This window comes from Spermophilus citellus, assembly GCF_964194105.1.
Source record: "Spermophilus citellus genome assembly, chromosome: 6".
NCBI lineage: Eukaryota > Metazoa > Chordata > Mammalia > Rodentia > Sciuridae > Spermophilus > Spermophilus citellus.
The window spans coordinates 63067040-63084340 of NC_138187.1; the positions used below are offsets into that span (position 1 = coordinate 63067040).

Consider the following 17301-nt stretch of genomic DNA (forward strand, 5'->3'; position numbering starts at 1 on the left):
AAAGAAAGATGTATTTGTAGGAGATAGCCTGATGTAATAGATGCTTGTTATTATCTTGTATAGAAAGGTTGTTATTATGTTTGATCCAATAGTTGACTTTGCAGAGCAGACTGAAAAACTGAGGCAGTTGTTCATGGAATGTTAGCCATCCATAAAACCTAGGGAATTAATAGTGGTAATTAAGTCTACCATTTTTAAATATTGATAATAGTAACTTTCTTTCCATCTAGATGGCCCACATTCATTTTAAAATCTCCTTCCTCCTGCCTCCCTACTAGTGCCAGGTATTAAAAGAACTAATACTGTTGTGTTTTTCTCTAGGATGGCCGGGCTGGTGTGGTTGCAAATGATGCAGGCGATAGAGTTACTCCAGCTGTTGTTGCTTACTCAGAAAATGAAGAGGTACATTTCTCCTCATTTTAGTATTTAGAAGAAAAATTACATGCATTATAATATGTTGTTCTTTTTCAGGTGGTGGGATTGGCAGCAAAACAAAGTAGAATAAGAAATATTTCAAATACAGTAATGAAAGTAAAACAGATCCTTGGCAGAAGGTATGGAACAAAATGATACTTTTAAATATGGTAACAAAAACATGTTTATAAATTCTAGGCTTAATATGAAGTTAAATGGAACTAGAAACATCACAGTTTGTTATTTGTTGCTTTTTATGACTGTCTGAGTCCTTTGAGACTACCCTAGTAGGACTGTTTCTTTTGATTATTATTGTTGGATCTTATCAAGGATGGAATTCACTCAGATATTTGATTTCTTGCTGACAGGTCTGTTGATATTGAGTGCCAGAGGTGGTAATTTGGACTTTTCACATTTTTATATTATTATTATTTTTTTAACTGAAGGAACTTGAAAGATTTTGTGGGATTTTGAAGATTTCTTTGTGTGGTACTTGGATTTTTCAAGATCTATTATAATTGGTCATAATTTATGTAGATGCTATTGATTTTCTTTCTTAAGGCCCTCTGTGACACTTTCTGGGAACTGACTTTTCCAGTTGGCTTTCAAATTTAATCATTAGAAAAACAGCTTAATTAATGTCTTATGTAAGAATCAGGTTAATCATCTGTTCTCACTTTAATTAGAAGATTAAAGAGGCTTTCTTCCTCAGACTTCTGTCTCCTCAAATTATAGATTATCATAATAATTAATAGTTTTCCTTCACTAGAGTAGTAGTACTTGATAGTGTTTTTTAAATTTTTCAGGTGCTTTCACATCTATTATTTTATTTCATCCTCTGAACATCTCTATAGAAATTGGTAGGGCAGGTACTAACCTTCCCCATTTATGGATGAACAAATCATGGTACATGGAAGTGGTGGCATATTTAAATTTTAGAAAGGTGAAGTAGATAAGACTTCAGTTCAGGTCTCCTAATCCTCAGCCTCAGGTTCTGTCCTTCCCCCTGCCTCCCTACTAGTGCCAGGTATTGAACCCAGCTACATGCACAAGTTGTTCTACCATTGAGCTATACCCCCAGCCCTTGTCTTTCTGTTTTATCTAATGAAAATTTAAGTGGACATATCCTTGTGTTGATTTTGAGATTTAGAGATTACAGATTAATGTTCATTTCTGTTACACGTGCAGGGTTTTATAAAATTATCTCTTGATATTTTTAATTAAGTACAACTTGATATTAATATTTTTACCTTAGGATGTCCAGAGACTAAGCCAAAAATTATAGCATTTTGGAGAGAATTCAGATATTTGTGATGAAAAATTTATTCCCATATCCTTTAACTTATTGGTAAAACTTAGTTCAAAGCATGCTAGAAACAAATTGGCTAGTGTCAAATATTTTTCAAATCATGAACTGGAAAAAAAGCAAGTGATTATAATAGGTCTTGAAGCCGGAATTGCTGAGAAGCCAACAATTTGATTTCTTGAGATAATTATGATTTTACGTGGTATTATAATAAATAAACAGAGGCATCCAATATATTATTGAATTTACCAGTTCCACCAATAGTAACTTCTGGCATAATTGTAAGACAATATCACAATCAAGATACAGATATTGATGTAGCCAAGATACAGAATATTTGCATAGATCTGTTGCCTGGTAGCCAATAATATATATGTGTATTTTGTTTTGTTTCTTTTATGCTGCTATATGGGGGTGGATGGTTAGAGTAATGAAATAGCTGTCTTCTGCCATGTTATGTGGAAAGTGTTGTATTAGCAGAACAACTGAAACTCACTTTTCTGGCCCTGAAAGTAACCTTTTAGTAAAGAAGTGCAATAGTGGCAATCAGATGGATAACAAATAGCCACAACATGCTAGTTAGGTTAAGGTTAGTAAAGGACAAGTATCCTTCAGATATATTTTGCTTTCACCATGGTCCTGCCAGTACTTCTCTAGAGTTAGTACCTCATGGTCCAGGTTATTTTTCTCTTCAGCCTGTCTACTTACTAGAGGATGGGGATTTTTACAGATCCATAATTGTACTAGGTGTTAACCCTGAAAGCATTTGGCTCTTTGTGGAGAAGCCAGTTCTTTTGTGAAGCCCCTGGTCCAGTACCCACCCTGGGCAAACTCCCAAAGTTGGGCTTTCTCAGTCTTGGCCTCATGCCTATTTATGATCTACTCACAGGTAGCATTACTTAATTTGCTGCCAAATGATCCTTACACCCTCCCTGTAACTCTCATTCCCCTGTGGCTTTCCAGCCAGAAATGCGGTCCTTGGACCTGGCATCTCAACAATTAGCTCTGAGAGGGAAGAATCGGCTGGCTCCTGGAAATGTACTGAGAGTACACAGAGCTTCCCCACACCTTCAAATTTGCACCTTGCTGCCAGGAGCTTGCTTCAGTAGCCTTCCTTCCTTCCCAACCCACTATGGCCACTTCCAATAGCAGTGCGGGCATCCGGTGGTCCAGACAGGAGACACGGACTCTTCTCTCCATACTAGGCGAGGCAGAGTATATTCAACGCCTCCAGACTGTGCATCATAATGCAGATGTCTATCAGGCTGTGTCTAAGCGAATGCAGCAGGAAGGCTTCCGCCGCACCGAACGTCAGTGCCGCTCCAAGTTTAAAGTTCTGAAGGCATTATATTTAAAGGCCTATGTTGCCCATGCCACAAGTATGGGTGATCCACCTCACTGTCCATTTTATGATACGTTGGATCAGCTTCTCCGAAATCAGATAGTGACTGACCCAGACAACTTAATGGAGGCTGCTGCTTGGGCCAAGCACTGTGATCAGAACTTAGTTGCCTCTGACATCCCAGGGGAAGAGGGAACCAGCATTCTGAAAGCAAAAAGGAATCAGACAGCTGATCGTCAGACTATCTTGAAAACAGTTAAGGAATCAGATGAGGATTGTCAGCTGAGAATCAGTGACCGGATGCAAGAATCCAGTGACCTCGAGGACTCCTGGGCTGAATCCTCGGGTGCAGGTAACTCCCAAGCATGTGAAGAATTGGGGTCTCGGAGTCACTTGGTTCTAAACAGCAATGAGTGGTTGGATAGTGCTCTCTTTAGCATAGGCCTTATTCCTGCCCCAATCCCACCCTTTTTTTCAAACTTCATAATAAGATAAAGGGCTCAAGGTTTTAAAAAGCCGTCACCCTAGGTATGTAAGAAATTAGAACTCCTTAATTCTTGGAACAAAAATGGAAGACATTCTTTTTAGAACCAAAGAGCATTTCCCCATTATTTCTTATGGGGAGTTAGGAATTTGTGGGAATCAAATGGGTTGGATAGCTAGGGAAAGGGGTTTGGCAAGGCAGGGGGGAATTTTTGGAGTTGAGACAACAATAGGCCAAAATGTCCAGATTGAAGAATGATTTCCATTCCCTTGTGGAGAGAGGCCTTTCCAAGAACCATCCTAGTTTTGTAACTGTCTCAAAATTCTGCTGTAACTCTGCTGCTGGCTCCAAGCATTCCCTTACCAGGAGTGTCCTCTTTGCAACGTTGTTGCTTTGTTTTTCAGGGTGCTCTCAAGGGACCCCCAGCTACAGCAGCTCCCACAACCTTTTCAGAGGTGCAGCTGCTCTCTGTCAGAGCAGCCCTATGACCAGACGGGGTATGTCGGGTGAACCCAGTCCCTGCACCAGCACCAGCCGAAACACTCCTTGTGTAGCCTCCACACCGCGGCCTCCAGTCTCCTCTTCCAGAGTTGGTTTTGTCTCTGGCGAGGATAGGCCTTTGACCAGTGAGCCCCCTCCAAAGTGGGCAAGGCGAAGAAGGCGGTCAGTTGCCAGAACTATTGCAGCTGAGTTGGCAGAAAACAGGAGATTGGCACGAGAACTTTCAAAGCGTGAGGAAGAAAAACTGGACAGGTTGATTGCTATTGGTGAGGAGGCCAGTGCCCAGCAAGACGCTGCCAATGAGCTGCGCAGGGATGCTGTCATCGCAGTCAGACGCCTGGCGACAGCAGTGGAAGAGGCAACTGGTGCTTTTCAGTTAGGGCTCGAAAAATTGCTTCAAAGGTTGATTTCAAATACCAAAAGCTAGGAACTGGTTTCAAAAAGATATATTTCCTAAACGGTAGAAATCTACTTCCAATACCTGTCTTCTGGTACTCTGACTTCTTTTCTATATCCTCAGAAAAAAAGAAAAAAAAAAAAAAAAGTAGACGAACCATTAATATAGTAGTAGGGAGTAAACTTGTAAATTCCTTTTCCTGGGATTCTCCACTAATTGAAAGACCTTTCAGAAGTGTGAGGGGTGGCCTAGTAAAAAACAGATGGAGCCAATTCAAGTGAGCTAACTTGTTCTGGCTTTGTCACAGATATGAGGCAATTTACTTTACCTCTCTGCAACAGTTTCCTCATCTGTAAAATGGTGAATAGATAATAACTCCTGCCCTGCCTACCTCACAGGGTTGTTGTGAGGATCAGATGGCTAATAGATGTGAAAGGTTTAAACATTTAAAAGCACTATACAGGGCTGGGGATGTGGCTCAAGCGGTAGCGCGCTCGCCTGGCATGCGTGCGGCCCGGGTTCGATCCTCAGCACCACATACCAACAAAGATGTTGTGTCCGCCGAGAACTAAAAATAAATCTCTCTCTCTCTCTCTCTCTCTCTCTCTCTCTCTCTCTCTCCCCCCCCCCCACTCTCTCTCTTTAAAAAAATAAAATAAAATAAAAGCACTATACACATGTAAGTTATTACTGCATATAACCTTGGCTTTGGCAAGGCCAGGGTGAGCACATTAGTTTACAAATATGGCCATGTACCATGACCTCATTGCTTGAATCTTTACTTGTTTAATTTGCTTCATGGAGTATGAGATCTTAATTGTTAAATCCCTCTGTGGCTCATTAGACTAGTATAGGCACAACATGTATTTGTCTTCTATAATTTCACTGCCGTGTCTCTGATATATCTACTAGTAGGTGCCCTATTTTAGTAGTCAAACCAGCTTTCCCTCCTTCATTTTACTAGTTCTTAGTCTCCTATCAAGATAAGGATATAATTAAGAACTGACTGGGAACCAAAATAGTGCATTATGGTTCATATTGATAATCTTCAATATGGTGAAATATTGGCTGTTTTATAAAATAGTAAGTGTAAGTAAATTCTTTGCATTTCATATCATTTGGATCCCTTTGTGTGCACAGGTTATATCTTTAAATTTTGGTTGCCATTTGAACATTTGGGAAACAATTTGGATTATGTCAATTTCCAACTTAACTATTAGCTAATTTTGTTCTTTTTTGGCTTTGGTTTTGGTTTATTTTTATTCTATTTATTTTTTGTCTAGCATGTTATAAAGAGCAAGTCCTAGAAAACTTTCCTTTCAGGGAACTTTCCTTGGTCAATCACTTTTTCTCAAGTGGTATAAATAAAAGTTCAAGTAGTTAGTGGCATCTGGTGGAAGTGAACAGCTTTGTTTCCTGTTAGCTCTGAGAACATTAGAGGGTGGTGTGGACAGGAACAGCCTGCAATAGGTAACTTCTTTACGCACAGCCCTTATTAAACACACTTCCTCACCCAAGCACACACATTCTCTAGTGTGATAAGCAACGCTTCCAGTTTACTTTAGAAGGAAAGTCATTACTTAAAACTGTCAGTGGTTTACTTAATAATTTCAGGAAATTCAAATAGGAGTCTTGGATTTTAAAAGGCTTTCCTGCAGTCAAGAATCTGGGAGATGGGATGGAAGTACATAGGGAGAGGTTTTGTTTTGTACACTGCAGGCCTGGGTTCATATCTAAATCCCAGAAGTGCAAATAGATAAAGAAATGATCAGAAGAAAACTAGGACCTACCTGAAATTATGACCAGCTAGCTAACAAGCAAGCTTCTCTGATAAATGACTGGTGGATATGTGAACCAGCTGGTGTGGTAGAATGCACTGGAATCTAGTTAGAACTCCTAGACTATCTCTGTCATGGTTCATTTCATTGGGCAAATCACTTGCCCTTTTTGTGCCACTATTTGTTTATTTCTTACTTGAGAGATTTGTACTAGATTATTTTCTTCCTAGTAACTTTCAGTTCTTAAAAAGAATTAATAGCATAATAAAAGAAAAATGAAAATGAAACCTTAATTGTCATTTTCAGTTCACAGCAGTATATTAATGTATATTTGAAAGACTGGCAACAATTGTATTTTAAGGGAGCACCCTATGGTATTAATGTTTATTAATGTACCCATGAACTTCTAAGCACTGCATCATGCCTACAGATTCCTTACTTTCAAGAAGCATGTGTTAAGGCATTGAAATGGATATACATATATCCATTGTTTCAATTGTTTTAGGCCATTATGTGGAAAGATGTGTCAGTTATAACTGACTAACACTAATGTAGATAAATAGATTATCTGGAAAAACAGGGAAGTACTTGAAGGAAAGTTGGACCTGTCCCATATAAAACTACTAATGGTAGCAAAGTACATAAGCAGGGATTTACTTGAGATAATAAAAGTGCTGAAGAACAAAAGTGGAATTAAACTTTGGTAATAGATTGTGAATATCTAACGGGTGAAATAACCATAATGTGAGAATAAAAGTTAAGGGAAAGGTCCTTAAGAAGTAGTAGAAAAATATGCTAAGAATATTAAAGGGAGAGAACTTGTATAAAGGGAGACCATGTGCAAGAAAGCAAGCTGGGAATCCTACTTAAGCCCCAGGCCCAACCATACTACCTGGACATCCTAAGACAAACCTTTCACCACACTGTAACTCAGGTTCCTCTTCTAAAGTGAGAAACTTGTTCTACCTACCTCACAGGGATGTTGTGAGGATCCAATGAACAGATGAATGTAAAAGCACTGTTAGACATGTAGGCACTAAAATGTAATAGGAGTAGGGATGGAGACCCTGTAGCACTTGAGTGCTGGTGTGTGCCATGCCTGGGGGCGTGATGACTATAAGAGTTACTTGAGGAAGAGGAAAAAGTGATATTACTGGTAAAGTTTGTGATGCAATGGAAGGATTCATGCTGCCTCCTAAAGACCATGATATGAATGAGGTGCTATGTAGACCAGCTTCCACCACGTTTGTTTTTCTGTTAAGTAATTTAATCCGAGTGTGGACAAATAAAGTTTTTACTTGTGTGTAGTTGTGGGTCAGTGCGCTACTTTCTGAAGATATCTGTGCACCTGTGTCACCTCCATTCTCTGCTTTCCATACCTCTGCTTTTGAGTCTCTAATGTCTTACCTGTATGTGGCCTTAAGAGCAACATGTGCTTTCTGTTTGCATATGAAAGAGTCCCTCTTTGCATGGCAATTAAGAAATCATTTTCTATGAATTGAATAAAAATATCTTTTCTTGAAAATTATCCCAAGTGGTAGATAACCTACACATAGTTGAATGAATTATCCTGGTTGACTTGATTCTGTCCTAAAGAAAATAGCCAGTGTCGAAGTATCATGTTGAAATTGTAGTATTGGTGCAAAATCCCACTGTGGGCACACTTCATCATTTTCTTCCTAAAAATATTTGGAATGTTGTCTTAATATTGGGTTTAGAAAAAAGAAGGAGCAGAGGATTTATTGAATATCTGGATGCCAGCTAGTGGTGCCTTTACTTAACTATGTCACTTTGGGCTGGCTCCTTACCTGTTTCTCCTCCCATTAGTTGATTTTCTAGGGAATAGAGAAGGAAGAGTAATCTGCAAGTATACTAGAATTATAAGCCAGATTAGTCCATTTTAAACCCTTTTGTCTTCCTCTTATTTACCTGGTTAAAGGTCTTCATATGTTGTGTAACACACAATGAGTCAATATTAATTTTTAGCTCTTATTATACATTTTAGACTGTTTCTGTGTATAATGGCCATATCTACTTGGATGACTTCTAGTAGAGATGCTAATCTATTTCATCTTAACTTCTAGATGAATTTAGCTAAGAATCAGAGATTCTCATCCCTGCAGGGGTAGAAATATAGTGGTCACTTATAATATTAGTGAGAGGTAGTTTGCTTAAGTGAAAAAGGCCTAGGGGATTTGCACCTTATTGAATTATGAGTCTGCCCCTCTCTGAACCTGTTTATCTCTAAAATAGTGTCCATCAAATGAATTCTTGGGTCAAATAGGTAATAAATGTGAAAATACTCTGTAAATTGATATTATCTTGAGCAACAAAACACTCCTTGCTTTCATGTTTTCTTTGCCATATACATTTATTTAGCAGTCTGTATGGGATATTATAGAACTATCTATACTGGATATAGCAGTACTATCTTTCCATATACAACATTTATACTTTTGCTTGGTCTTTTGATTTGGGGTATTGATTTTTTTGTTCAGAAATCTAGCCACAAAGGTGATGTTAGATCTTTGCCCTTAGTTTACAATGTTATCTCCTTTGTCCTTTTTATCTCAGTGGCTAGGTCTTCAGGATTATAGGTGTGAAATTGTAAGATATAAAATTATTGACATTATCTCAAAATGTATTGGCAAGATCAGAATAAGAGTTATTTCCTTTCAAATGTGGAGCTTAGTACTTTGGTGGAATTACTATAACCATTGTAAATATTCCATTTAATTCTGTTTTCTGTAATTGAAAAAATTTTTAATTAAGCAGTTTAATAATTTTGTTGACATTTTAATGTTTCTCCAGTGATATTGAAAAATGTCGTGATCTTTAAACTTTATATATCTACATTACTAATTTTAATACTTAGCTATCTTTATATTTCTCTTTATGGACAGCTCTGATGACCCACAAGCTCAGAAATACGTCATGGAAAGTAAATGTTTAGTGAGTATGGTTCTCTTATTGGTTTCCTGTCACACAAAGTAATTGCCAAAGATCACGTATGTTGATTTGAAACTATATTTAAAAAATTATTGTTCAGTACAATTATAATTTCTTTTCTAGGTTGTTGAAAAAAATGGGAAATTACGATATGAAATAGATACCGGAGAAGAAACAAAATTTGTTAACCCAGAAGATGTTGCCAGACTGATATTTAGTAAAATGAAAGGTATTGAACAAAAGAGAAAACAATTAACTTTAAATGATCTTTAAAAAGTTGGCCTTAAGAATAAGATGACATTATTTTGGCTTTTGGGAGAAGCTGAGTATACAGCTGACTGTAGAAGGCAACATGTATTATAGAACTGGTTTGGTCACTAGCTGGCTTTATAACCTTGATTAAATGACTTATCTTCTATGACTTTGATTTCCTTGTTACTTTCACATTGAGTATCCTTTATGTGAAATGCTTGGAACCAGGATTACTTCAGAATTCAGAGTTCCTCAGATTTGAGGATATGTGCATAGGTCTTGGAGTTGAACATCCCCAATCCAAACATCTGAAATCTGAAATGTTCCAAAATCCAAAACTTTTTGAGCATTGACTTTGAGAATTTCGTATTTTCAGAGTAGTCCTGTCCACACTATAATGTAAATGGATTGGGTTAGATGAGCATTTTCAGAACTTCCTAATAGTCAGCAGTCAAATAAATATGAATGATGAATATTATATCTCTTAAGATTATCAGCACATTTTGAACAGCAGTGTAGGCAGATCAAATAGGTATTAACAACCTGGGAAATTCTGGAGTAGATTATTTATAAGGGTCATTTATGAATCTGTGAGGTGGAAGAAAGCCCTTGTATTGAAATAACATGATGCTATATCTTCACATTGACTCATTAGCAGCTCATTCTCTATGGAACCAATCTAATTTGGAAGATGGTTGAAACGTGGAGTGGAATCAGGCTCTTTGAAAAGTACCTAGTTCTGTGTCCACAAGCTATCACCAAAATCACACTTTATGATTTATATAAAAGGCTCTTTGAAAAGTACCTAGTTCTGTGTCTACAAGCTATCACCGGAATCACACTTTATGATTTATAAAATTGACAGGGTAAGGTAGTCCAGTGAATTGGAATATTTGTTTAGTGAGATGATCTTTGGCATGAATTTTAAAAACCTCAGAAAGTATTACTTCATATTTTTCTTCTCTCATCAAAATTTATTTTTCTATTTTTTTTTCTTTTAATGTACAGAAACAGCTCATTCTGTCTTGGGGTCAGATGCAAATGATGTAGTTATTACTGTTCCCTTTGACTTTGGAGAAAAACAAAAAAATGCTCTTGGGTAAGTATATTACAGAGTTTATCTTATTTGCTTAATTAGGAGAAATGCAAATTTCTTGGTATCATGATAGAGTAAAAGGTAAAATTGATTTTCAAAATAACTTACCTGGGGCTGGGGTTGTGGCTCAGTGGTAGAGTGTTCACCTAGTGTGGGTGAGGCACTGAGTCTGATCCTCAGCACTACAGAAAAATAAAGGCATTGCGTCTACCTCCAACTAAAAAAAAATTTAAAAAAAAACCTTACCCATTAAATTATGTTTATAAATACTATACTATGGCAATAATATTTCCTTTTACAAAATATCAAGAGAACAAAAAAGTTAGATGTGGTACCCTATTAGCTGTTTTGATTGGAAATGTTTTTAATTACTGAGTTAAACTGATGTTTATGGATCACTTTGCCTATTTCATGTAATTAAAATTTATGTGGAATTACATAGACTATTCAATTGTGCAAAATTTTCTGAATATTTCATCATCTTAAATTGTAACATCTAAACAAAAAAGTTAACATTTCGTGTTATGGGTGATCATGAGAATAATTGGGGAACATGCCTTTGCTTTTTCATCAGAGATTTCATCAGGGGCTTTGACAAGCATGGAAGTTGCTTCTGAGACAGAGAATTGCAGTGTTTACCTTTAAAAACTGACCCTAGATTTTAAAAAGTTGGAAAATTCCAATCTGTTTTATGAATTTATCTTAATGTCTTTATAACATTTTTAAGCTTAGGGCTGGGGTTGTAGCTCAGTAGCAGAGTGCTTGCCTCACACATGTGAGGCACTGGGTTCAATCCTCAGCACCACATAAAAATAAATAAACAAAATAATGAGATTGTGTCCATGTATAACTAAAAAATAAAAATAATAATTTTAAGCTTAGATTTTTTTTTCAATATTTATTGATTACTATTTAATCCACATTGTATTCAGGTTTGAATACATGGAGATAAATAAGACATGGTTCTGACCTCACAGAATTAGCAGGACAATAGAGAAGAGTGTAATCAGTGTTTTGAATTGTGAAAGTTCTGAATAACATATAGGAGGGCATCTCTTCTAGACACTGAGAGCCCAAAAAGAATTCACAGAAAAAGTGAACTTTTTTCTTCTTAGCATAGACCTTTTTTTTTTTTTTCTAATTTTGCCACTCTGATGGGTTTTTTAATACCTTTATTCAATTTGCTTATTTATTTTTATTTAGTGCTGAAGATCGAACCCAGTGTCTCACACATAAGAAATTAACTTCTAGTTTTGTATGTTTTAATCTATATAGACTGTGTTGTAATAACTTGCATAATACATAGAATTTCTATATTCAGTTCTCTTAAAATTTATTATAATTCTTGGTTTATAGGCAAGTGCTCTACCACTAAGTTATAACCACAGCCTAGCATGGACATTTTTGAGTTCTTTATTTTTCTTACTTGGTATAAATCCATGATATTTTCTTTGTCAAGAAAATGGACTTTGAACGTTGTAACTTTGAATAAAGTGAACTCTTGAAAGAGTCCTTTCTATTTCAGATGTTCTTCTTTTCTTGAACTTCATGTCTGCTTCATGTCTACTTGTGAAATCTTGCTTGCTATTGCATACTTTTTTATCAGAGCTTTTCTTAAGGTGTAGGATTAAACATTGTGATATTAAACTTATTGAAAACAAATTGTTCACAGAGAAGCAGCTGGAGCTGCTGGATTTAATGTTTTGCGTTTAATACATGAGCCATCTGCAGCTCTTCTTGCTTATGGAATCGGACAAGACTCCCCTACTGGAAAAAGGTAAAAACTATATTTGCAGTAATAAGTTTTCTCAGTTTTGAAAATTTTTTAGATTATGGAAATAATATAAATAGGGATTGTTATATAATGCAGTGATTCCTCACCTTTATAGAAAGAGAGAATAAACTTCCCACCTAGAATTTTTCAAGTTATTGAGAAAGAGATAATTGGGAAAGCAGGGAAAGGACATAACAGAAGGGGAGATTGATCTTTTCTGCTCTTCTCTCTATTGGAGGAATATTAGAAAATTACAGGTCCAGCCCAGTTTCAATGGAAGCTAGGACATTGTTCATTTTACTATCAATTCTAATTATTAGACATGCTTAGAAGAAGTGATTATGTTTTATGTATAGTTGAATTGTCAAGAGATAGGGAGAAATCCAGCCTAAAGATATGAGAAGATTCACCATTCTTTTGATGGTGAAATAGCAAATATATACTTATTACAATTTAGCTGTCAACATTTCTCTTAATAGGTGTGATGATCACAAAACTTTAGAGAAATTAATTGATATAATATATTGTGTTAATTTTCCTTAATGGTTTCACCTCATTCAGTTTCTCATGTTGAAGAAACTAATATATATAAATCACTAGGAAATTATTTTTAGGTAAACTAGATGAAGATAGAAATATCAATGAGTATGAATTTTGATACATAAGAAATTAACTTCTGGTTTTGTATATGTTTTAATCTATATAGACTGTGCTGTATTAACTTGCATAACACATAGAATTTCTATATTCAGTTCTCTTAAAATTTATTATAATTCTTGATTTATTTTGAAAAGTGGTGTTTTGGACGATGATTACTCAGAATAATATAGTTTTACTAGCATGATTATGTAAAAAAGAACATTGGCTTGAATTCAGAAGCACTAAGTTAAAGTTGGATTATATCTAAGTGACTGTAGACAACTTATTCCTCTGAGATTTTTAGTTTCTTCATTTGCAATTTAGAAGGATTAAGTTAAGTGACTTCTACCATCCCACCTGGCTTTAGAATGTTGTGATTCTCTGACAGCCTACTCACTTTATCTTTCTCTTGAAGCAATATTTTGGTATTTAAGCTTGGAGGAACATCCTTATCTCTCAGTGTCATGGAAGTTAACAGTGGAATGTATCGGGTTCTTTCAACAAACACTGATGATAACATCGGTGGTGCACATTTCACAGAAACCTTAGCACAGTATCTAGCTTCTGAGTTCCAGAGGTGAGTTTTAATGGTCTAGATAATACATTTTGATTGAGGCTGCTCTTCGAGTGTAAAAAATGTTTCCCTTAATTTGCTTTAAATTACTATGCTGCAAATGAAGATTGGTTTTTTCATTGCATGGGAACTGCCAATAGGAAGGATGGGTACTAATTTATGTACATTTGACTTGGCAGGAGATAGTGGGGCCTGAAGATTTAAAGATTTTTTAACTTTTCCTTTTGCTTTTTAGTTGTAGATAGACACAATACCTTTATTTTATTTATTTATTTTTATGTGGTGCTGAAGATTGAACCCAGTGCCTCACACATGCCAGGCAGGCACTCTACCACTGAACTACAACCCCAACCCCAAGATTCCCATTCTTTTGGTAGTGAAAAGTTACAATGTCCTGGGATGCAGAGGCCAAGCTGCCAAGTGTAGGGTGCTGGAATTTCTCACTGAGTGCAAAGGAACCAATAGCCACTGAAATGTTTGGGTCTGGTGACAGCTTTATTGTGTTATCATCATCATCTCAGTGAGTTAATATCTTTTGGAGTATTTATTTTAACGAATCTACCACAAAGAATATTTGAGTCTTATTACTGTATGTAATTACTCCATTTAAAGTGTTGATTATATGTTTATATATTATATGTTTATTATGTTGTATTAGACATTGCCAATCTAAGGAAAAAACAAAACATGTAGTTGAAATAATATTTTCACTAGTTTACCAAATTAATTGGTTGAAAAAGTGGTAATTTCTCACTTGTTTAATGAAGATCTACACTGCTTTGTCATTTTAACAAAGCAATTGATCAAACAGTTTTAAAAATTAGGTGAACTTTAATTTCACATATTTTGTATGTGTCAGATTTCTTTCAAGAAGCACATTTAAGTTTTGAGGTTCTTTAAATGCTCAAAAGATAGTTTTATGCAATTAAAACAGTGGTTTTGTTGTGATTGTAAAGGGTGAGATAGGAGGCAGACCCAGTTACATAAATCTTCAACCTCTATCTGTCTCACCTGCAAAAGGATATCTATTCTACATTCTTCAAATTACTGTCTATTATTGTGGTTACATAATACACTAATTCAAAATATTAAGTAAATTGGTTATTTTCTCAAATGGACCCTTCTCTTAATTGCAAAAAATATGCCTAGGAAAGTTTAGAGGGATTAGAAGCCAAATACTAACATCTGGTATGTAATATTGATTCATAAATTTATTATTGCTCTAAGAGCAAATATTAGGTTTTAATTTCATTAAATTCTAAATGACCTAGTAATTTTAAATTTCAAAGGCTATGTTTTTAATTTAGGTCCTTCAAACATGATGTGAGGGGAAATGCCCGAGCCATGATGAAACTGATGAACAGCGCTGAAGTCGCAAAACATTCTTTGTCAACCTTAGGAAGTGCCAATTGTTTCCTTGACTCATTATATGAAGGTCAAGATTTTGATTGCAATGTGTCTAGGTAAAACTGAAGTTCAAAAAACTTTAAATCATTCCAAGAGCATCTTATGTGGGTATGATTTTCTCACCGTAAACTTTTTGTTTGTTGAGGTTTATTAGCCATCTATGAGAGGGGAACTTTACTGTCCTTTTGGGGTTCAATTTTTGTCAGACTAAGTAGCTGTTCCCAAAGTAATTACATCAGTTTTGATTCTTGTCCAGTTATTTTAAGTTACAATTAGCACTGTGTAGAAAAGGCATCCTAGGGGCTGGGGATGTGGTTCAAGCGGTAGAGCGCTCGCCTGGCATGCTTGCGGCCTGGGTTCGATCCTCAGCACCACATACAAACAAAGATGTTGTGTCTGCCGAGAACTAAAAAATAAATTTTAAAATTCTCCCTCTCTTCTCTCTCTCTCTCTCTCTCTTAAAAAAAAAAAAAAAGAAAAGAAAAGGCATCCTAGATCTTTTAAAGAGAAAAACATGAAATTTGAAATTTGAATTTCTTTTTCTTTTTTGGTACTGAGGATTGAACTCAGGGGCACTTGACCATTGAGCCATATCCCAATCCTATGTGGAGCGTCTCCTGTTTCAATATTACTTAATAGTTAGCATTGTATGTCAAGCTGTATTTTAAATATTTGGATTAACTAGTTGAATCCTCATATCAGCCCTATCTCATTTTACACATGGGGAAGCAGAAACAGGTTTCATTACTTGCCTAAGGTGATACCGTTAGGACATGATGGGCCTGGGATTCAATCCAGGCACTTTGAGTCTAAAATTTATGCTCTTCAACTGTTAACACAGTAGTAAAAATTGATGTCTCTCTTGTTTTTGTTTACTCTGTCCATCATCATTAATATTTTACATGTTTTATTTTTCACCCTGTGCTGGTGATTGAACCTAGAGCCTCACACATGCTAGGCAAGAACTCTACCATTAAACTACATCCCTAGCCCTAGTATTTTACATTTTAATAGCTTTTATGACACCTAGTATAGATTTAGTGTACATAAAACAGTTTTTAATAGCCATATCTTTTACATAATCTAAGACATTGCATACAAGTGATTGCAATGTACTTTGGACATTGCCCCAGTCTTTCATATTGAGTGTTTATTAATAGTAATAATAGCCATCTTTAGTTAGCCTATTGAAATTTCCCAAAAATTTGGCAGGTGACTTTCAAACATAGTAAAACCCTGAAGTGTTGTTGCATTGTATAATTTTTAAGATTCTACTCACTATGTTTGTTTACTTTCTTTTTCTGTTTTTCCTAATTGAGTTTTAGTGCTGCCTAATACAATAGCCACTAACCACCCATGGCTATTTAATTTAATCAGGAAAAGAATAACATTAAAAATGCAGTTCTTTGGTACCACTAGCTACAGTTTGAGTACTTAGTAGTGCTTTGTGGCTAGTGATTAGCTGAATGTTCTGTTGGGCAGCACTGTTCTAGGGTAAACACAGATTTTAAGCCATGCCCCAATATACGAGACAGTGTTAATTAAATTGATACTTTGTGGGTAGATTATGTATTTTCAGGATGCCCTAAAGTTAAGTTTGTCAAAGTACTCAGTATGTGTTTGCTTATTAATATCAGCAATTAATTAAGAAGAGGGAATTTATAACTTTTCATTAAGGAAATTATGCTCTTAGAGTATGTTTAGTATCTGTACATAACACGAGTTTGAAATCATTTATCTACAATTAAGAAGTTAACTTCTCAGTGCAAAAGGACTGAGGTTCAACTGAGAGTATAATGAAAAACAATTTTAATGCTTTAACATATAAAAATAGCAAAAATTTCCTAATGATGGTTTGATTAGGATCAATAGGCTTATTGTTGTGAATGCTCCAATTTGGTATTTATTCTTAGATTTTTTTTTTTTTTTGAAAGCTTATAAATAGACCATAGGCATGAGAGCTTTCCACCTGGATTTGATGTTAAATATTTTTATAAACATCTAGATAAATAACTTAAATACACACACACCCATGACATTGCACTGTTTAATAAATACCTTACTCTTGATTATAAACCTATCATTCCAAAACTATCACATTAAATTTTGGCATTATTCTTCACAAAAAAGTAAGTTTGATTATATTAAGCCTTTACTTTTTGTGTTTTTCTTCTCTATGTGTGTGTTCACATGTGTATTCATGTATAGAGCAAGATTTGAGCTTCTTTGTTCTCCTCTTTTTAATAAATGTATAGAAGCAATACGAGAACTCTTAGATCAAAGTGGATTTACAGCAGATGATATCAACAAGGTAATGCATTTATGTTTTCTTTTATTTTAGGAATAGTTTCAGATTTGAAATTTAGAAAATAGCTCTTGGGAAAAAAA

At 35.5% G+C, this 17301-nt stretch overlaps 2 protein-coding genes across 3 annotated transcripts in view; both read left to right on the forward strand.

The window, feature by feature from the left end:
* Positions 1 to 17301, forward strand: part of HSPA14 (heat shock protein family A (Hsp70) member 14) — a 30421-nt gene that overhangs the window by 1118 nt on the left and 12002 nt on the right. Inside the window, exons 2-10 of one of the 2 annotated variants that reach the window (XM_081300169.1) lie at positions 322 to 402; positions 472 to 554; positions 9126 to 9174; positions 9295 to 9400; positions 10432 to 10522; positions 12192 to 12296; positions 13348 to 13509; positions 14814 to 14969; positions 17122 to 17224. In XM_081300169.1, coding sequence (XP_081156295.1) covers positions 322 to 402; positions 472 to 554; positions 9126 to 9174; positions 9295 to 9400; positions 10432 to 10522; positions 12192 to 12296; positions 13348 to 13509; positions 14814 to 14969; positions 17122 to 17224 — 936 coding nt within the window. The remainder of the gene's footprint in view (positions 1 to 321; positions 403 to 471; positions 555 to 9125; positions 9175 to 9294; positions 9401 to 10431; positions 10523 to 12191; positions 12297 to 13347; positions 13510 to 14813; positions 14970 to 17121; positions 17225 to 17301) is intronic. The other variant, XM_081300170.1, reaches the window with a different exon arrangement.
* On the forward strand, positions 475 to 9054 carry MSANTD7 (Myb/SANT DNA binding domain containing 7). Its single transcript, XM_081300171.1, has 3 exons — positions 475 to 554; positions 2684 to 3414; positions 3951 to 9054. The coding sequence occupies exons 2-3, from the start codon at positions 2853 to 2855 to the stop codon at positions 4472 to 4474; spliced, it is 1086 nt and encodes a 361-aa protein (XP_081156297.1). The 5' UTR covers positions 475 to 554; positions 2684 to 2852; the 3' UTR covers positions 4475 to 9054.